The sequence below is a fragment of the Lithobates pipiens genome, unplaced genomic scaffold (genome assembly GCF_037356315.1).
Source record: "Lithobates pipiens isolate NorthernLeopardFrog02 unplaced genomic scaffold, aLitPip1_a1.2 Scaffold_16, whole genome shotgun sequence".
NCBI lineage: Eukaryota > Metazoa > Chordata > Amphibia > Anura > Ranidae > Lithobates > Lithobates pipiens.
This window is the reverse complement of record NW_027507748.1, coordinates 621,061,375-621,084,219: the sequence shown is the minus strand read 5'-3', so window position 1 is coordinate 621,084,219 and position 22,845 is coordinate 621,061,375. Positions and strand designations below refer to the sequence as shown.

At 43.3% G+C, this 22,845-nt stretch overlaps 1 protein-coding gene across 1 annotated transcript in view; it reads right to left on the bottom strand.

Moving 5' to 3' along the window:
- The window catches only part of B3GLCT (beta 3-glucosyltransferase), an 886,903-nt gene that overhangs the window by 86,291 nt on the left and 777,767 nt on the right, over positions 1 to 22,845 (bottom strand). Inside the window, exons 10-11 of the mRNA XM_077484097.1 lie at positions 5,655 to 5,724; positions 1,922 to 2,035 (exon numbers count right to left, since the gene is read on the bottom strand). Of these exons, the coding sequence (XP_077340223.1) occupies positions 1,922 to 2,035; positions 5,655 to 5,724 (184 nt within the window). The remainder of the gene's footprint in view (positions 1 to 1,921; positions 2,036 to 5,654; positions 5,725 to 22,845) is intronic.

Sequence of the window (22,845 nt, the reverse complement as noted above, 5' to 3'; positions counted from 1 at the left end):
ATTACCTTACCTCCTTTGTGCACAGGCTGAGAGCACAGGAAGTTATAAGGTGCCTATATTTCTGACAACATTCACATGTTTTTTTTGCACTCATACAGATCAGATATATCAAAACGCTCTCAATGGTATATTCAGCAGACCAAAAGGAACAAATAAGAGATGTTTATTGGTATAATTTACATAAAGCCAAAATGGAGTTTTGAGCATCATATAAAATATGGGAGCGTAAGAACCCCTGCCAGGTTTGTACCACTGTCTATGTTGGGAGATACACCATCAGTATATTCCCTGGTGATAGAAACTGAAAGGAAATCTTAAATTGTACAGCCGTCTCTAGCCGGAGGGAAGGGGACATTTTCCAATGCACACATCTGTTCTGGTGACACATGTCAAAATGTGGGATTTCCCCATTCCTAATCACTCCCTGTTGTGCATTTGGGATAAAGAGAAATCTCCCTGGTATTTGACTAAAAGATTAATTAAGATTATAAACTTCACACTCCTTTCAAAATGTAATAAAAACAGTATTCACTTTACTTTAATTTGCAGCAGCTGGGACAAATACGTACTCCAGGTCCAGATATTGCCAAATACTGTGCCTGCTCCTTCCCACATCTATTTAGATCTATTACAATTAAAGAAGAGAGATGGCCATACACCATAACTGGAATTCAAAGGCTTTCATTTATGCAAGGTAACCTAGTTTTAAACTGCTTTAGCAGCCCGGAAGCAGATCTTAATCAGTTATCCCATAAAGGGAACACACCTCTAATGCTTGACATTACAGGTTCACTAGAGGAGTTGTTACCAAAAATGTAAAAAAACGAATTAATAAATATTCAAGACAAGATAATCTTAAGGAAAAGTAAATGCAGTACTAAAGCAGGAGGGATTACAATATATCTAGAAAATTAAGGTATGGGATTTGCTTTTTTTTTTAATCACACTTACCTAGCTGGATGCAGCATCGGTCCGATGCTGCATCTGTCCCCTGCTGGCTCTAACACTGAGAATCGAGCAATCAAACACCGCCGATCACTTGGTTCTCAGAGCTCCATGAGCAGAGAGCTTTTGACTGTCAGTCACTGGCTGTCTACTCTGCCCCCCATGCGCTCACTGGAGCGCTGGGCTGTGGAGGGGGTGGGAGTGGCTGGCTCAGTCTCTCAGCGGCTTGCTGGGAGGCTGAGCTGGGTGCCGGTCCATTCATGTGCATGGATCCTGACTCTATTGTCGCAATCCTTTCTGAGCCTGGAGCAGCTCTGTAACATCAGCTGTCAGCAGGCTTCTGTCCGCTGTCTGCTGAAAATGGGTAATAGGAGTGCAAAACCAACTGAACTCTTGTAATCCACAGGAGAACTACAGCTCTAATTCTACATTAAAGTGGAGGGCCACTCTAAAATAAAAAAATTACATTAACATTGTCAAAAAATATAAAAAACTAAATTGTAAATAAAAATATTTTTTTTTACTTACCAGAAACCCCTGTTGCTAGGCAGTCTTCCTAATCTGCCTCTTCCTATTCCACAGTGCTTCCTCCTCTTCGGTGAGCTGCCTCGTTGCCTTCTGGGACGTGTAAGTGTCCCAGAAAACAACAGGGCCATTCACAAAGCAATGCGTGACTCACGAATGCGCAGTAGGAAATGGGCAGTGAAGCCGCAAGGCTCCACTTTCTGTTTCCCTTCATTAAGATGGTGGCGCCAGCACCCGATCTGATGGATGGATCACCCTGGGGAGCGACATCGGGGGCTTGCTGGACAGGTAAGTGCCCTTATTAAAAGTCAGCAGCTACAGTGTTTGTAGCTGTTGAATTTTTAAAAGAAAAAGTTGCGGTTGGAACACAGCTTTAAGGCAATGAATTGCTGCTGTATGGAGAGCTAAAATGGGAAAAAGAAGAATATTAGAAGTAACAAAATTAATTTACCTCTTTCAACATTTGGTATTCCTAAATCTACTGTTGGGATAGTGGGGTCTGTATGATCACTGTAATACTCGAGGTGTACAGCTTCCTTCTCCCATGTCTGCTTGACAACTGGTACTGCAAATAAACACAGATATATCATAGGATAAATCCCCCATAAAAGAGACATGATACAACAACAATAATGAAATAAAGTCCTGTATGCACTACTCTATGTGCTAAGTCACATTGTAGAAGGACTGCACCTATTTTTAGTGGTGGCTAAAAACAGTTTTTAGCCACCACTAGTCACTTGCTATCTAAATCTTCAGCAGGTCCTATTTAAATGGTAATTTCAGAAAGAGGACAAGCAAGGGTTTGCACAAATATTATAACCAGCTGCTCACAAAGACTAGCAAAAATTGCAGTGTGCTTTAAACTTGATATGTAACTCGTTATTGCTTATCTTAAAAAATATAATTTATATTTTAAAGTGTATTTATAGCCAATTAATAGGTTTATATAGAGTAGAGAAGATACAATCTCCTCTCAGATTTTTTATTGGTCTCTCTTTTTCTGCAGGGGAGAATAACCCTCCCTATTTCAACTACTGACCATTGTCACATTGACAGGAAGAGATTAGAATTCCAAAATTTCACATTTGCCACCATAACAAGATGGGGTGGTAAATATTCCAATGGGGGCCCGTATTCAAGTGTCTGAGAGGGGAAATCCTCTCAATCTATAGTGTTTTTTCTCTCACTTGCTCTTGCGTCCCAAGACCGGGAAAGGGCAGCTCCCCAATGGAAAACAGTGATAAAATGTACTTTAAATTAAACTATAGTGGTTTTGGATTAAATTACATTTTAAACTTGTGTAAGTATATATACTTTAAATCTGATACTTATTTCTTTTTTAACGCTAAAATATTTTTACTAATGACTATCTAATGCCAGATGCGTCCCTCTTAACTGTGAGAAAAACATGGGATTATGGGTAAATCTTACACCCATAAACCCATGTGTTTTGCTTCTAGTTAGGAGGGCTGGGCTGGAAGGCAGTATGTGTCTTCTAGACACATGCCCTCTTCTATGATACTGCAGTCAGACACGTGCCTCCACTGCAGCATTTTTATTGGACAGCTGGGGCCAATGGCACTTTACTATTGGTCCAAGGCTCCAAGCTGTCCATTGAGCTCAGTGCCTCTGAGAAGAAGTGAGAGGCACTGTGAGCTCATCCTCTCAGTCTGCTGCAAACAGATTGTGCCAGCTTATACTCAAACTGGCTACTCTGTATGTAGCTTCTGACAGGCTGCGCAAGGAGCCTTGTATCTGCCGAACCATAGGTCCTAGGAGCCCCAGTGGTGGGGTAGGACTTCAGATAGCTACCCCCCCCCTCAAATTTGGGGTCTCTGTGACCCCAGGTCACTGCACTACAACCCTTGAAGCTCGATCTTTTTTTAATTTATTTTTTATGTTTATGTCCCCTGACTGCACATCCCTGCGGTGGAGGGCACGTGTGTATGATGGAATTCCTTAACAACTCATGTGGTTTGCTACCTGGTGGGGTATATCCTCTTGAGAATAATTAGATACACCTTCATTCCACTATATGCTTTCATTGCTATTAGCAAGCAGACTTACTTCCATATTGAACTTTATGGACTATTCAATTCTCTGATTGTATATCGATACATTTTCAGTATTTTCTTACATAGTAGCCGAAGCGCACTATTATTTATGTACATATATGTTTTCACATCCCTTTTGGCATTCAGGTGATATATCGGTGCAGCTCTTTGATAACTTATTACACTTCAGCACAGAAACACACTTTTGTTTAACCACTTGCCTACCAGCCACTTACACCCCCTCCCTGCCCAAGCCATTTTTCAGCTTTCAGCGCTGTCCCACTTTGAATGACAATTGCGCAGCAATGCTACACTGTACCCATAAATTTTTTTATCATTTTATTATTTTCTTCACACGAATAGAGCTTTCTCTTGGTGGTATTTAATCCCTGCCGTTTTTTTTATTTTTTACAAATAAAAAAATAAGACCAAACATTTTGAAAAAAAAATGTTTTTTACTTTTTTTCCTGTCAGTAAATTTTGTAAGTAATTTTTTGTCTTCACTGATGTGCGCTGATGAGGCGGGACTGATGGGCTGAACTGGTGGGCATTGATGAGGTAGCACTTATATATCTACATGTCCCCCTGTGAGGAGATGCCACTGGCCAGCTCTCCTCTACTCACACTGTCAGTGAGAGCGGCCGATCTGGGTGACGCCGTCATATGACGTCATCCCAGAATGAAAGCTGCACTGCCCCGCTGTCATTTGGCGGTGGGAGGCTAGCAAGCAGTTAAAAAGGTTAGATAGAATAAGCTTAGAAAGAGAGTGAAAGCGGGTTTAGGCTCAGTTAGGTTTTAACTGGAATTACACTTTACACTCCCTAAAAGTAAAAGTTTAGTAAAACAGTTTTTTTTCTGATTTTAATACATTAGGGAAAGGTTAGAACCCCTGTTGGGTTCTTACAGCCATCCACATCCATCTTTGCAGTTCCCCTTGCTTCCTTTTATGATGACTAAGCCAACTGGGATAGGAGTGTGGGGAAATGAAGAAAAAAAAACATAATTGGGGTAGGTTTGGGAAGCCTGCCTGGTTTATTTTTGTGGTTTGTGACCATTTTACTTTCTGCCCTAATTACTGGGGCAATATGATATACAAAGTTAAAATCTCCTTAGCTGGTAAGCAAGACAGCAGGAAAATGTTGGTGGACCAGACTAAACCCCTTCCAATTTCATTATAAACGTTAAAAGGTTTGAATAGATGTGTACTTTAACCAGTTAAGGACCAGCCTCTACAGTTGTACTGCTGCCAGGTTGGCTCTCCGGGCGAATCGCCATCATTGTACGCTTTAAAAGCACGCGTTGCAGGAGCCGATGGACAGATCTGCTATTCCTAGTGATTAGGAACAGCGATCTGTCTCCTCCTCTAGTCACTACACTGCCCCCACAGTTAGAAACACCTCCTTAGGGAACACTTAACCCCTTGATCGCCCCCTAGTGTTAACCCCTTCCCTGCCAGTGACATTTATACAGTAATCGTGGCTATTTTTAGTTCAGATCACTGTATAAATGTCACTGGTCCCAAAAATGTCAAAAGTGTCTGATCTGCCTGCCATAATGTCCTAGTCCCACTAAAAATCGCTGATCACCGTCATTACTAGTAAAAAAAAAAAAAAAAACAACAACAAAATGGCATAAATCCATCCCTTATTTTGTAGACGATATAACTTTTGCGCAAACCAATCAATATAGGCGTATTGGGATTTTTTTTTTAACCAAAAATATGCAGAATACACGTTGGCCTAAACTGATGAAGAAATTAGTTTTTTTACATTTTTTGGGGGATATTTATTATAGCAAAAAGTAAAAAGTATTGTTTTTCTATTCAAAATATTTTTTTTTGTTTATAGCGCAACAAAAAAAAAAAATGCAGAGATCAAATACTACCAAAAGAAAGCTCCATTTGTGGGGGAAAAAAAAGACGTCAATTTTGTTTGGGTACAATGTCGCATGACCACGCAATTGTCAGTTAAAGCGACGTAGTGCCACATTGCAAAAAATTGGCCTGGTCATTAAGGTGACAAATCCTTCCAGTCCTTAAGTAGTTAAGTTTGTATATTTTGAGGTAATAATATAAATTTGAGGCAACTCAAGAGCAAACTATATACAATACCAGAGAAGAAGACATACTTCTGTCTTTGTGAAATTTTTTGCACGTTTTTACAGCCACAAACAGGTCCTCCTTCTTCACAGGGTTGCCCTAAAACAAAGCAAAAGGAGAAGTAAGGCTAGGTTCACACTGCTGCCCACACAGTAAAACGCAGTATTTTAAAGACTAGGCAGATGTCACCGTGGACTTTGGCTGAGCTCTGGCAGGAAGCGGGGGAAATATGTTTACCCATTGATAACAAACATATTGCTGGGAAAATCAGCAACAATCCAACCTGTGCTTTAAAACTAGCCTTGTTTGCAAAGGAAACCGTCACAAAAGAAAAAAAGGCAGGTGATACCATTTCAGAAACACATTTCTCCCTAGTCACATCTGCCAAACGGATCTTCTAGTTTTTTATGGGGTCTATACCTTCAATAAATGTGACTTTTCCATATATAGCACAGGTTTTAAAGCCTAACCCCAGGGTTATTATCAGTTTAAAACAGAAGTGCGGGAATTAAAAAAAAACATTTATACTCTTCCGATGCTGCAGCTGTCTCCCACCAGCTCTACAACAAAAACTGAAAAGTGATCAAAGACCGCTGATTGCTCAGTTCTCGGGTCACCACTTTGTGCTCTGCCACTCCTGTGCTCACTGGAGCGCTGGGCTGTGGAGGGGGCTAGGAGTGACTAGCTCAGGCTCTCAGCAGAGTTTGGCTGAATTTGGGTCACAGGAGTGCAGACCTAAGTGCACTCCCATGGCCTACAGTAGAAGTATGGCCAAAAGAGGTTTGGCCACAAGTCTCCTTTAAATAGTTTGTTTGGGACAAGCTTGTCCAAGATACTTTTCTAATTGACTGAGGTGGCGATTGTGTCATCAATCACCCAACTCTCCAGTCAGGCCCAAAGAAACTATATAATCACAGTAAACCTGGATTTTATTTTTAATGGTTTCTGATTTTTTTCTATCAAACTACAAAGGTCTCCTCCAAAATACCAACAACATTTCTCTGCTGAATTACTCTGCAATGAGCGTAAAGCGAACAAAGTAAAAGTATACCATATTTTTGGGAAGCGAGCAAGATGCATACATTTAGCTTTTTAAATGATCGGCATTTAAATAGACTCATTGGGGGATGTGGTGCTCTGCAGGTAAGCATAGTGCAATGCTACTATTCTGCATTCCTGTAACAGTTGTTTTGAATGTGCATTAAATGCACAGTTTAGCTAATGCCGCGTACACACGACCGGACTTTTCGAGGGACTAGGTCTGGCGGTCTTTCCGACAGAGTTTTGGCGGAGTTCCGATGGACTTTCCAAATGAACGGACTTGGCCACACACAATCACACCAATGTCCGACGGATTCAAACGTGATGACGTACGACTGGACTAGAATAAGGAAGTTCATAGCCAGTAGCCAATAGCTGCCCTAGCGTCGGTTTTTGTCCGTCGGACTAGCATACACACGAATGGATTTCTCGGTCTGGCGGAAAAATTTAAAACATGTTCTATTTCTAAAGTCCGCCGGATTTTTGGCAAGCAAAGGTCCGATGGAGCCCACACAAGATCGAATTGCTGTCAAAAAGTCCGGTCGTGTGTATGCGGCATAAGACTACAAGCAAGGAGATGCATTCCTACTTTTCAACCTACGACGAAGAATGAATCAGCAAGGGGAGCCTGATGTGAGATACATTTTGAATAAAGATAAAAAAGGAAAGTATGGGTGAACGCACACAGGAAGGGATGGGCCAAACGTGACACTGCGAAAGTTAGGACACAAATAATGAACCCCAATAATGTCAATGGGACCCGAACATCAAAAATCAAAAGTGCCCATTTTGAAGGCTCATATGCAAGTAATCGGGCATATAATGGTTATAGGGGCCCTGATCCTGCCCTGGGTGACATGCATCAATTAAAAAAAAAAAAAAGTTTGTGAATAACGTCATTTTTAAATGAGCAGTGATTTTTTGATTTTTTAAAGCGAAAGCATAAAAATGAAAAATTTCCTCCAAATATAGTGCCTGTGGGGTCCACTTAGTCTACCTGTAAAGTGTCAGAACTGTACCATATCTAGAATCTGCTGCAGCAATAATTGCATTTATTAAGCCAAAAAAAATTACATTTTCCCTGCAAGCTGCCTTGATTTTGCTCAGCAACAGCTGGGGAGGCAGTGTGTATGAGGAGGTCACAATGTAGTGCCCTGGGAAAAAGATTTGAGATTTTTTGGATACATTCTGGTGTCATTTTGATTTTGGATAGAAGTAACAGGTGCAGAAAAATTGTTTTTTGGGTGTTGGTGGCGCCTTCCCACCGTAACCCTATAGAGGTACTCTTGATGAAAGCAAGAATTGTCCTTGCTGTAAAAAATTGCAATGATATGCACCTGTCAAACAGGTGCCGAAAAATGACTCTTTGGGTGTCGGGGGCGCCTTACCACCATAACCCTATAGAGGTGCTCCTGACAAAGGCAAAAAAAAATTGCAATGATATGCACCTGTCAAACAGGTGCTGAAAATGTTGTCTTTGGGTGTTAAATGTGCCCATGAAACCTATATCAAAAGCATTCTTCCAGATGAAATGATTAAACACCCTCAAAGCTAGGCAGCCTCAAAGTCCTGCAGAGATTCCACATCCCAAAAAGACTTAATCAGTGACATCCTTCCCAGCCACTTACTACTACCAAGGGTCCTGGGGTTGGAAAGCCATCGCTTACAGATTAACACATGTTTTCCTCTTCTTCAAAGCCTATGAAAGTGCCAGAATCCTCCTCCTCATCATCCTCCCCTCTTTCCTCCTGTGTGTTCTGTGACATAGGAATAATGGTGTCTGGATAAAGTGAGCCTTGAGAGGAAAGGAACTCCTCCTCTTCCTCCTACTGCTCTGCCTCCAGTGCCCTTTTCCATAATGCCAAGCATAGTCTTGTGAAACTGATGCATGCACTGTCACAGCTCACCATCCTTGTGGCCTCCTCAAATAGTGATAATACAGTGCACGCATCCTTAAGGATCAGCCAGTGGCTTGGGTAAAAAAAGTTTAGGTAGCCTGAGCCTGTCGTCGTGCTGTATTCACACAGGTACTCGTTGACGGCCCTCTGCTGCACGTATAGCCCCTGCAGCATTGCCAAAATCAAGTTCCACCTGGTGGGCATGTCACAAATCAGGCGATTTACAGGCAGGTGGAATTCCCCCTGAATTTCAGCCAACCAAGCACTGGCTGTGTATGACTGCCTGAAATGGCTACAGACTCTCCTGGCCAGCTTTAGCACATCTTGCAACCCTGAGTATGCATTTAGGAAACACTGCACCACCAAATTGAGGACATGTGCCAGGCATGGCACATGTGCCAACTTTCCCTGTCTATGGGTGGACAGGAGGTTTGAGCCATTATCGCACACCACCATTCCTGGCTCCAGCTAGCATGGTGTGAACCACTGCTCTGGTGTGGTTCCTATACCATAAACACACCAGCTGAAGCACTGCGTGGCACCTTTTAGCCTGACTCATGGAATAGCCCTTTGAAATGCATAGGGGGTACCTGATGTTCATAGGACAATTCTTAAGAGGAGGACATGGAGGTGGCGGAGGAGGGAGTAGAGCTCACAGGTCTAGCATCATCACCCCCAGCTGTATGGAGATGTGAGGGCACAACAAGCTGTAGCACTGAGCCCTGTCCTGCATCCTTTTGAGTTGCAAGCACTGTTACCCCATGTGCTGTGAACTAAATACATCTTCCCTGCCAATGGTTGCTGGACCACGTGTCAGCAGTAAGGTGGATTTTATGGCTGACTGCCTTGCCCAAACGATGCTAGAACATTCCCTTCCACGTGATGGTAAAGAGATGGAACGGCCTTACGTGAAAAGGAGTAGCGACTTGGAACCTACCATTGTGGTACAGAACAGTGTGCAAATTCACAGAAGGGTGCAGAATTAACCAGGCTAAAAAGCAAACAGAGAGCCAACATCTTTGATAAGCTTGAATTTAGACGCTGAGCATGTGGGTGGCAGGGACTATATTTTTTTATGCTGCAGCAGATGGGGCAGAGAAATTTTCTGCCTACAGTCTTCAGCTGTTGGTGTGCTGCTGGGACCTGGGCCACCCTGTGCTATATCTTCATCCCTGTCAGTGGAGGCTGCTGAGAGGTAATGACTTGGTATAGCAGGGGCAGACTGAAGTGGGTAAGGAGGAGGAGGAGGGACAGATCTGTGCCCCTTTTGTGTTGCTTTTAGGTGCTCTTGCCAACAGGCTGAGTGGTTGGATGTTAAATACCTTGTTAGGCATGTGGTACCCAAATTGTTTGATGTGCCTGAGACACAGTTTGCAGATAGCAACAGTGCGATCTGCTGCAAATGTGCTGAAAAAGGCCCAGACAGCTGAGCTTTGGGGAGTGGGCCGGGAGATAACAGCTGCAGAATGTAATGGAATAGGGTGCCTGCTCTCTACTCTTTCTTGATGTCGGCCTCCTTGGGGTTGTGCCGCCTCACCTTCAGTTTCTTCCTCTGCTCTATCAGGCACCCAAGTTGTATCAGTGACCTCATCATCATCATAATCTGCTCCATCATCATCATCATTACCACTGGAGACAACTTGGCAATACGCTGCAGCTGGGGGAACATGAATGCCAATTTGTCTACCAGTGTTCTACCCTCTCTCTAGGCTCATGTTCCTGTCATCCTCAACCTCAGAACCAACAGCTGAATCCAGTAATGGCTGGGCATCATTAACGAGCAAGTGGCTGACGCTGTGGTCAAATAACTTAGCTGACTCCTCCATGGCTGATGTTGGGGCTATTGCAGTGTTGTGCTTTTTAAGGACAGTTTTCCCGCACAGTATTTATTATTAAGTATTTTTTAACTAAGATATTTTTAAGATATAAAATCAATCTATATGACAGTCTATACATATGAAATGTATTCACGGAGACATGTGATCATACAAAATAGTTACATTTATTGGTTGACAAAAAACAAATATTTACATGAAATTAAGATACTGATTGCGTTACATGAACGTCTTGAAAATCCAAAGAAACACCCGCAAAATGGGCGTGCAGTCCCTTTAACATAATACCACCATGCTAACTTCTCGGTAGAATCAATAACCTTGTGAGAATGACAATTAAACAGAATGTCTGTATTTGACACGTCCAATCGTTACTATACTGCAGGTAAGTGGTTAACAATGTTAAATAAATTAGAAGTTTGTTTTGTCAATAAAAGTGCCAACTATGCAAAAAGAAAAATATAATGAAAAATTTAATCTTTAGAGAAAAAATCTAAAAGGAGGTTATTCATTCAGGAGAACGATCATCAATAGTAGAATATTCAATATAATCAATATTTGAGAGAACATACAAGATAAAATCAACATGACATAATTACCCATTCCAAAAATAGGATTTTGAAGGGGGGGAGACACAACAAAAAAGGAAGTCAGAGGACTTATACTAAAGCCTGCAGTAAGCTGCGCGCAAAGGCAGAATCCTCCTGACCCTTAACATCGATTTGATAAAATCTTGTAAATGTATGAACTGAAGACCATGTCGCGGCTTTACAGATTTGAGCCACAGGGGCCTGATGATGTACCGCCCAAGAGGTACTAATTGCCCTGGTTGCGTGTGCCTTAATAAGAAAAGGAGTAATCTTCCTCTTTAAACCATAAGCCTGAACAATGACTTGACGAATCCACTTGTCCTCTCCTTGGACCATCCAGCAGAATAAACAAAATATCTGTCGTACGAACTTGAGCGGTCGCCTTTAAATACACTCTGACCGCTCTTACTACATCAAGGGAATGTAGCAACCTCTCTTCCCTAGATTGAGGCTCTGGGCAGAATGAGGGAAGAACAAGATCTTGGTTTAATTGAAAACCTGCCACTACCTTTGGCAGGAATTCAGGATGAGGGTGTCAAACCACCTTATCCTTATGCATAATCAGATATGGCTCCTTACAAGATGGCTGCCGTGGCTTTCAAAATGGATACTCTTAAAGAGCAATTACTTCTTGCGACCTCTGAGTTCCAAGGATCAGGGTTCAGGAATCTTTATGAATGTCAAAATATGTATTCATGCATGGTGCATGAGTGTTACACACGTAGCAGACTATCCGGCGGACTTTCCGAACGAGCTACCTGCCCACACACGGCACTTTTGCGGCAGACTAATACGGCGTACTAAGTCCACCGGACTATCCGCCGTACTTTTGAAATGAACAGACTCGCCCACACACGTGGAGGAAAGTCCGCTCATTTTGAGCGCATCTCCAGGTAGACGGGGCCAGCGAAGGAGGTGTATGGAGTTAAAGAGGAATCCCTACGCCGAAAAATCAGCGTGGGGGTCCCCCCCAGGTCCATATCAGATCCTTATCCGAGCACACTACCCGGCCGGCCAGGAAAGGGGATGGGGACGAGCGAGCGCCCCCCCCCCCCTTCTGAGCCGTACTAGGCCGCACGCCCTCAACATGGGGGGTGCCTTGTTGATGAGGACAAGGGCCTCTTCCCGACAACCCTGGCCGTTGGTTGTCGGGGTCTGCGGGCGGGGGGCTTATCGGAATCCGTGAGCCCCCTTTAATAAGGGGGCCCCCGGATCCTGGCCCCCCCTATGTGAATGAGTATGGGGTACAATGTACCCCTACCCATTCACCTGTAAAAAAAAAAGTAAAAAAAAAAACACAACACACAAGGGTTAAAATAGTTTATTGCACAGCTCCAGGGGTCTTCTTCCGTCTTCGGGGGTCTTCTCGCCGGACTCCTCCGCTATCTTCTGCTAGCTCTTTTACTAGCGGAGGAGACCGGCTTTCTTCTTCGCCGCCGCCCTTTTCTTCCGACTTTGGGGGTCTTGTCCCCTTCTTCGGTTCTTCTTGCCGGGCCACCGCGCCTTCTTCTAGCTCTTTTACAGGTGGTGGCCCGGTCTTCTGTCGCCGCTGCCGCTGTCTTCTTTTCTTCTCTTCTGAAGATGTTGCCTCGTCGCTGCCTCCCGTCATAATGGCAGGGACGCGGCACACGGCGACTTATATAGGGACATCACCGGATGATGTCCCCACCCATTATGATGTCAGTCCCAGAGGAGACAAAAGTACAATTAAATCACACTTGTTTATTAATAAAAAATAAAAGGATAAATGGAGTAAGCGTAGTCAAAGCATAGCCAGAGTCCAGTAAGTGGATCGAGTAGTCAGCCAGGCCAGAGTTCAGTAACCAAATCGGGTAATCAGCCAGGCCAGAAGTCAGGGATCCAAGTAGAGGAACAGCAAGCAGGATAAGGAGCCAGAAGGGATATCAGCTAGCCAGTCTTTAAACAGGAACACAGGAGATGGTTTCATGTGATGTGACCAAGGCGAAGGCAGAGATGAAGTGAGCTGGACATCTTTAAGTAGGCAGGTCAGACGAGCAGGATCAGGAACAGCTGGGTAACTGTGGAGAAAGATGAGAGCTGGCAATTAGCCGACAGCTGAGCAGCCAGCCCAGAAAAGGAAGGGCTAAGCCAGCCCTGACACCGTTTCATTGATCCAGACAATGACGGCTGAGGTAACCTGCTTTCCATTTTTCCACTTCTGGGATATGGACTGTAAAAAGCAACAGACTGTGAGTCTCCGTCCATTATCTGGCTTTCTTTCTTAAAGTCTTAACTCCTGGTGCCACCTTGATGGTTGATGTAGGCCACAGTCATGGCATTTCCTAACTGCACCCTGATTGGGTGTTCTTGCAGAAGGGGGTCTAGTGCTGCTGAGCCATTTTTATTTCTCTGAGCTCCAGGATGTTGATGCAGAGTTTGACTTGTTCCCTGGACAATGAGGGAATTGAACACTCCTCCCCAGACTCTAAAGCCCCGTACACACGAGCGGACTTTTCAACATCCAAAGTCCGACGGACTGATTCCGTCAGACTATTCGATCGTGTGTGGGCTGCAACGGACTTTTGACTCGCCAAAGTCCGAAGGACTTTACAATATGGAATATGCTTCAAATTTTTCCGAAGGAACTCCGCCGGACCCGGTCCCTTCGAAAAATTTGCTCGTGTGTATGCTATTCCGACGGACTAAAACCGACGCTAGGGCAGCTATTGGCTACTGGCTATGGACTTCCTTATTCAAATCCAGTCGTACGTCATCACGTTCGAATCCGTCGGAGTTTAGTGTGATTGTGTGTGGCCAAGTCCGCTCAGCCGAAAAGTCCGTCAGAACTCCGTCGGAACTCCGGCAGAACTCCGACGGAACTCCTTCGGAAGTCTGTCGGACATAAGTCCTCTCGTGTGTATGGGGCTTAAGGCTTGCAACTGTTATAATTTCCCAGTCATAAGGAAGAAAAGATTCCTTGAGTTAGGGAATTCCTTACTTAGGGCTAGAAGCATGGGTAAGTCAAAAGAAGGAGCATGCATGTTGACAAGACGTTGTGCTGGAGAGGTCTTGAATGAAATTAGACAAATGTTACAGCCTTGAAGAAGACTACCATGAGGCCTAGGGCTCTCATGTAAAATTATTGCTTTGATCTCAATTCTCAAGCGTGAGCTCTGAGAGAGAATATTCTCTTACTGGAAGAAAAACCTTTGCTTGAGACCTTGTCCAGGACAAAACCCAAATATTCCAGGGAACGAGAAGGCTGGAGATTTTTGATCATGCAGTCAAAAGCCGGGAGCATCTGAATTTTTCTCTGGTAAGCTGTAAAGGAGATGAGTACTTCAGGAGAAGGTCGGCTAGTTAAAATGTGACCTGGGTGCCCTGTGTACAGAGAAGGGCAACACGAGGCGCTAGGACCTTTGTGAATACGTTTGGAGCAGAGGATAGGCTGAAGGGCAGTGCAGCAGAATAGAAAGGACTGTGCCACTGCAAAAAACAGAAAGCACAGACGAGGCAGATGAATAGGGATATGCAGATAAGCATCTTGGAAAGCTAGGTTTCCCCTTGTCTCAGAGAAACAATAACCAACCTTGTAGATTGCATGTGAAAAGTAACAATTTGAAAGTATTGTTTTCCAAAATTCCTGTCCCTGTAAACATCCAGGAAGTAAAAGCAATATCCATTAATGGGGACAAGGTCAGAAATAAAATACCAACAGTGACTCAATCCTTTACTCAATGTATTGTAAGGATCCCTCACCTGGGGATGGGACCCAAACAGATAAAGGCAGGATCAGTGGCATGGACATCCTGCTGAATATTAAAAGACTCTCACTGAGGATTATTCACTAAAGTCACTGATAGGACTAACTGTTGCAGGAAGCTTCAACAGCTCTGCAAGGTCAGAGTAGTATCTGTGTACAGGATAGCTGATCAGTAACAGGTGATTAAATAAACATAATGAAGTGCACAAAAAAGAAAAAAAAAATCAGAAATGTGCTTCTTTTGCTAAGACTACAGTGATCGATTAGCATGCCCCATGAGTGTACTGAACTGCCTGATGACCTCAGTGTGTACATTCTCATCACTGTTGGACATAACTAGCTTCTGACCATGGACACAGAACTGGGAAGGAAAGTTTCTTACACTATCTAAAACAAAAGAAAAAGTTTAGGCTAGAGTGTTAAACCTAGATTTTCCTAAGAAAATCCAAAGTAAATCAGTAAAATGAATTGGCTGGTCCAGGAATCAGAACATTTTGTAATTTCTCAATTAGCAAACACCTGGAATACAAATTAACATAAAAAAAAAAAATCACCAGAACTCTTTTTTTTTCTGAAATATACTTTATATTTTGAATGTAATAAAAGCATATGGGAGTTGTCTACTAATTCCAACAAGGTTTTTTAAGCATTCAGTATGCACAAAAAATTATTAAAATTCAGCAACTTGCCTCCGACAGCCACAATATTTGTAGCTGTAAGAAAACAAGAGAGACTTTAAATTAACTTTCCTAACCAAGCCTTAAAAATTATGAAGGCTTTATTTGTTGTGAAAAAGCTATTGAAATATTTAATTTGACTGCTAAAAATAATAAGTAATATAACTGAATGAGATATTGCTGGATTGTGGCATTAAAGATGCACTGTAGCACAATATAATAAAGAATGAAATCAAAATGCTTTCCCAAACCAGGACCTGCTCTATGTCGTCAGCTGAAAACTCGTCACAGGTGTCCCGAAATAATTTCAGTCTCAAGTCCAATCATTGTCAAAAGCTTGTAGAATTCACCTCCATAACATCTCTAAAATTTGCCCCTTCTTAACAAATGAAACCACCAAGCGCCTCATTCACTCCCTTGTTATCTCTCGCCTTGACTATTGCAACTCCCTTCTCATTGGCCTGCCTCTCCATAGGCTAGTCCCTCTTCAGTCTATCATGAATGCTGCTGCCAGGCTTATCCACCTTACCAATCGCTCAGTGTCTGCCAACCCTCTCCTCCAATCCCTACACTGGCTCCCAATCACCCAGCAAATTAAATTCAAAATACTAACCACAACATTCAAAGCCATTCACAACTCTGCCCCGAGCTATATAACCAATCTTGTCTCCAAATATCACCCAAATCGTCCTCTCTCTTATCTCCTCCTCCCATGCTCACCTCCAGGATTTCTCCAGAGCCTCTCCCATCCTCTGGAACTCGCTACCTCCACCGGTCCAGCTATCCCCTACTCTTTCTACCTTAGGCGATCCCTGAAAACTCATCTCTTCAGGAAAGCCTATCATGTCTCCAACTCATCTTCTACCACTTCCATCAGCTCAACCTTTTTTTACCACCTGCCCCACCCTATTAAATTGTAAGCTCTTCTCAGCAGGGCCCTCTTAATCCTCTTGCATTTTATTTTAACTGTATTGTCTCCTTTTTATATTGCAAATGCTATTTAAACTGTTCACGCTATATAAATCCTGTATAATAATATTAAAATGCTAATTAAAAAAAAACAAAAAACAAAGGCACCTTTACACACAATAGATGCTATTTAATCTTGAACAACGATGAAAAAAACCCATCAAATTATTTACAAAAATAATTTCTAATTCTGTCTTCTCTGCATGAATACAAAAGACACTTCAGGCCATTGCAAACGTCTATGTGTTCCCGATGACCGCAAACATGCAATACAAATTTTAACTAAAACGTTTTAAGGAATCCAATCCTTTAGAAGGAACCTATCACATAATAATTGTGCTCTCTCTTTGGCAATCTATTTAAAAAGCTTTTCCACAATACTTCCCATTCTCCAGTTTCACTGTTTTGCAAGTAACTGACTTGGAACAACTATGTTATAGAGGTTGCTGGCTGCACAGCTGTAATGGGTCAGAGACTTGGCTAAAGAAACCCGTGATCTAGCAATTTCTGGAGAATTTCCTCAATGGCAGAACTCTTATTTACAGGTTCACCTAAACCTGAATGGTATCTTTTGTGTATTTTTTCCACATCTGCACAGTAATTCAACATGTAATAACTCCTGCATGTTGACTCTGTGCAGGAGCTTCCTGTAAAATGGACTGGTCAATGGAGCTCTTTCATTGAACAGAATTTTGCACTCCTGTGACCCGTTTTCAGTTGACATCATAGAGCAGGTCCTGGCTCGGGAAAGATCGCAACTATATGGTCGGGATCCGCCCACATGCCTGGACCTGCACCCGGTTCAGCATCTCACAAGCCGCTGAGAGCCTGAGCCGGTCACTCCCGCCCTTCCACAGCCCAGCAACTTAGTGAGCGAGGGGGAGCACAGCAGACAGCGGTGACTGACAGTCACCAGCTCTCTGCCCAGAGAGCTCTGAGAACCAAGCGGTCAACGGTGTTTGACCACTCGGTTCTCAGTGTTAGAGCTGGCATGGGGACAGATGCACCATCGAACTGATGCTGTATTCACACAGGTACATATGATTAAATAAAAATAATAAAATCCCATACTTCTCTTTTAATCTTACATACCTAAACTCAAACTGTGAAAAGAATGAAATGATTCTCATGCAGTGAATTTACATTATGTATACATAAGGTACAACAGATTTAAAGAGATTACCAGTGGCTTGGTAGTTATGAAAATTGACATTTCTCAGTTTCTCTTGTCTAAGCAAAGCTAGATTAGGCAGCACAGTGCAATTAACCCATGTGGAATGCACCTGACAATGTACAGTGTATGTATACATTGGGACACAAAAGGATAATGTAAGAGTCAAGCCTCATAAAGTATCTCACAAAAGTGAGGACACCGGGACCACCATGAGCACCTGTCATTTGTGACACATTGCCCGCTAGACTCTGTCGCTGACATTGGAGTCCATCTATTCAGGTAAGAGCATTCACATTTCCTTGTGCAATAGTTGATCCGGACGGGTTTCCTGAAAAGGATAGAGTCTTTATGTTCATCCATCTGAAAAGTGCCATCTTCTGGTGTTTGATGCCATACTTTTTGCCATATATTGGCATTGTTGGGACATTATTTTGCACATTGTTTATCCACATTTCATTATAGCTGGACTTTTGGAGCTGTTTATATTTTACTAGCATTGACACTATTTTCACATATCACGATATTGTTATATAGTGTTTTAGCGCTGCATTTTCTCTATTTAGTGTATATCATTCAAAGAAGTAAATCAGCCAGGTGCGCCTCCACCATATAGTATGAGTTGGTCGCTTACAAGAGGGAGTGGACGCTAGATTATAAGAGTCATGAATGCAGTATGGTGAGATATCCTTTAAGGCAGAAGTCATCAGCCCCTTCACATTTACAGCAAAACAGGAGACCTCAATATCTTTCCTTTAGTGATAATGGGGACACCCACATAGGGAATGGTTTATGGTTCACCGGTAGATCATGCATGCAAGATGAATCAAAGAAACTCCCATTGTGTAAAACTATGATTGTCAGTCCAGCATATCTTTGGGAACACTCAGCTCGTGAATAATGATGTTCGAACGGTTCGGCTGGAGCATAAGTTCGGGCCGAACTTTAGCTATTCAGACGCTCGACGAATAGCCGAACAAACGGGTAGTTCGACAGTTTGTTCACCGTCCAAACCAACCACATTGCGGTGCTGAACAATGCATTACAAGCCTTGATTGGCTGAAGCAGTGAAAGCTTCAGCCAGTCAGGGCACAGGGCACTGTCAGAGTCATGATTGGACACTGTCATCATAACTTTATCCAATCATGGCTCATTCCCGCCCCACAGCCATTTTCAGTGTGATTTCGGTGTGGAGAGAGATAGAACAGGGCTCTGTTCAGAGCTATCAGTGAGTGTGCTTTACTGTGCTATTTTGGTTCAATTGCCAGTGTAGAATATTAGTTTAGTGTCAGTCTAGGGATAGTGTGAGTGTAGTGAGCAGGACTATCATTCAGCTTTGCATAATGTGCAGCTAGAGTAGGGACAGCTCAGGTAGTTTCACTGTAGTGTAATGAGACCGTGTCATTCATACATACATTAGTGTGGAGTAGGGAAAGCTCATAGTTTCAGTGTAGTGTAGTGAGACAGTGTCAGTAATATTGACATTAGTGTATAGAGTAGTGACAGTTCAGATAGCGTCAGTGTAGTTGAACACGTCTATTTGATTGTGTTACTGACAGTTTAATGCCATTTACGTTTTGTGTGCGTTACTGCTAGTTTAATGTCATATAGTTGTGCGTGCATTAATGCCAGTTTAATGCCATATCATTTTGTGTGTGTTACTGCCAGTTTAACGCCATATCATCTCCGTGATGATGCCCAGCCATTACTGGATTCAGATGTTGGTTCTGAGGTTGAGGATGACAGGAAAATGAGCCTAGAGAGAGGGAGGAACGCTGGTAGACAAATCGGCATGCATGTTTCCCAAGCCACAGTGCATTGCCAAGTTGTCTCCAGTGGTAATGATGAAGATGGAGGAGATGATGATAAGGCCACTGATGCGCCTTGGGTGCTAGATAGAGCAGAGGAGGAAATTGAAGGTGAGACAGCACAACTCCAAGGAGGCTGACATCAAGAAAAAGAGAGCAGCCACCCTACTCCATCACATTCTGCAGCTGTTATCTCCTGGCCCACTCCCCAAAGCTCAGCTGTCTGGGTCTTTTTCAGCACATTTGCAGCAGATCGCACTGTTGCTATCGGCAAACTGTGTTTCAGGCACATCAAACGTGGCAAAAAAAAACTATTTGGGTACCACATGCCTAGCAAGGCATTTAACGTCCAACCACTCAGCCCATTGGCAAGAGCACCTAAAAGCCACACAAAAGGGGCACAAATCTGTCCCTTCTCCTTACCCACTTCAGTCTGCCCCTGCGATACTGAGTCACTACCTTTCAGCAGCCTCCACTGACAGGGATGATGGTATAGCAAAGGGTGTCCCAGGTCCTAGTAGCACATCTGTCAGCAGCACACCACCAGCTGTAGACTGTAGCCGGCAAATTTCTCTGCCCCATCTGCTGCAGTGGGGAAAAAAATACAGTCCTTGCCACCCACATGCCCAGTGTCTGAATGCAAGCTTGTCAAAGCTGTTGCCTCTCCAACTTCTGCCTTTCAGCCTGGTGGATTCTGCTGACACGTTGGTCCAGCAAGCATGGGCAGGGACAATATATTTCTTTCACAGCGCACTGGGTAACGAGCTGCTTGCAACCCGAAAAGATGCAGGACAGGGCTCAGCGCTGGAGCTTATTGTGCCCCCACGTTTCCATATAGCTGGTGGTGATGATGCTAGACCTGTGAGCTCTACCCTCTCCTCCTCCTCCACCTCCATGCCCTCCTCTTCAGAATTGTCCTATAAACATGAGGTGCCCCCTAAGCGTTCAAAGGACTATTCCCAGAGCCAGGTTAAAAGGTGACATGCAGTGCTACAGCTGGTGTGTTTAGGGGACAGGAACCACACTGGAGCAGGGATTCTTGCAGCTCTGCATAGACAGGCTCTGAGGTGGTTCCCACCATGCCAGCTGGAGCCAGGAATGGTGGTGTCTAATAATGGATCAAACCTTCTGTTCGGCCTTAGACAGGGAAAGTTGACACATGTGCTATGCTTTGCACATGTCCTCCATTTGGTGGTGCAGCTAAATGTTCCTAACCAGGGCCGCAAGATGTACTAAAACAGGCCAGAAGAGTCTGGAGCCATTTCAAGCAGTCATACACAGCCAGTGCTCGGTTGGCGAAAATTGTGACATGCCCACCGGGTGGAACTCAACTTCAGGAATACTGCAGTGGCTATACATGCAATAGAAGGTAGTCAATGAGTATCTGTGCCAGTACGGCACAACAACAGGCTCAGGCCACCTCTGTTTTTCTCCCCATGCCAATGACTGATCATTAAGGATGCATGCACTGTATTGTCACCATTTGAGGAGGCCACAAGGATGGTGAGCTGTGACAGTGCATGCATCAGTGACACAATCCCTGTTATGTTCCTGCTGGAGCAGACACTGCGTGGCATTATGGACAGGGGCACTGGAGGCAGAGCAGTAGCAGGAAGAGGAGGACTTCCTTTCCTCCCAAGGCCCACTTTATCCAGACACCATCCTTCCTATGTCACAGAACACACAGGAGGAGAGAGGGAAGAAGGATCAGGAGGAGGATTTCATAGGCTTTAAAGAAGAGGAAGACATGCGTCAAACTGTAAGCGATGGCTTGCCAACCCCAGGACCCTTGGGAGTAGTACATGGCTGGGAGGAGGAAATGCCAGATGCTATCATCCTGAGTGATCCCGAGGAGTCTGCTTCTCAAGCCTCTGCAAGTTTGAGGCGCATGGGCAATCTCATGCTTCAAAGCCTGCGAAAGGACCCAAGAATACGTGGCATAAAGGAGAAGCATGATTACTGGTTGGCAACCCTTGGCCACCATTATTTTTAGGTGGAAGGTAGAACACATCCCCTCCCCACAGAGTGCAGAAGATAAAATCTCTTGAGGACACGTTAAAGAGGATTTTATTGAACGTTTTCCTGATCCCAGTAAGTTACAGTGACATAGTGATGAGTCTTCTGTTGGTCAAGAGAGGAGCACTGAAGAAGGTGTCCGCCCAAGTGAGGCATTTCAGATTTTTTTTAGTCCTCGCCTCCCAGGGTTGTCAGCTTCCACATCCCATCGGCAGCGTCTGCATCACTTGGTGGATAATTACCTCTGGGCCAAAACAGAGATGGGGAGCTTTCCAGCTGACGATCCATTGACTTACTGGGTCATGAGAATAGACCACTGGATAGAACTTGCCCAGTATGCTATTGAGAATACATAAATTGTAAGTTATAAAAAGGTCTCTTCACTCAAATGTAAAAAATGATGAAAGCGTACCATCATCCAAAATTATGTAAAATAAAAAAATCGAGAAACCTGGTTCCCCTATCAGGCTTATCGAAAACAGAAATGAGCTAAAGGACTATTACGGTACAGGTAGAAATATTGATAACCAGTAATTTAAACCAAAGGGATATATATATAAATTTTATTCCAATAATAAAATTAATTTTTATTACTGTTTTGTTTTGTTACTGATCATAGAACGCGTCTCTCCACAGACTCCGTGGACCATTTGACTTTTATAAAAAGGAATCAGTCCTGGATTACCAGCTATGAAGCCCCTAATGCCAATATTACTAATTAAGTCTTTTTGGAATGTGAAATCTCTGCAGGACTTCGAGGCTGCCTAGCTTTGAGGGCGTTCAATCATTTCATCTGGAAGAATGTGTTTGGTATAGGTTTCATGGGCACAATTAACACCCAAAGACCAATTTTTCAGAACCTGTTTGACAGGTGCATATCATTGCAATTTTTTACAGCATGGCCAATTCTTGCTTTCATCAAGAGTACCTCTATAGGGTTACAGTGGGAAGGCACCAGTGACACCCAAAGACCAATTTTTACACACCCATTACTTATATCCAAAGTCAAAATGACACCAGAATGTATCCAAAAAATCTCTAATCTTGTTCTCAGTGCATTACATTGTGGCCTCATCATACACACTGGCTCCCCTGCTGCTTGCAGGGAAAATTTCTTTTTTTTGGCTTTATAAATTAAATTTTTGCTGCAGCAGATTCTAGACATGGTACAGATCTGCCACTTTACAGGAAGACTAAGGGGACAACCCCCCCGCCCCCGACACTATATTGGAAGGAATTTTTCATTTTTATGCTTTCACTTTAAAAAAAAAAAAAAAAAATCACAAACTTTTTTTTTTTATTGATGCATGTCCCCCAGGGCAAGACCAGGACCCCTACAACCATTGTATGCCCAATTATTTGCATATAAGCCTTCAAAATGGATAATTTTGATTTTTGTGCGACTTTAATGGGGTTCTTTATTTTGGTCCAAACTTTCATGGTGTTCGAAAGTTCTGGCGTGAACTGAACAGGTGTCCGTTGGACCCATCC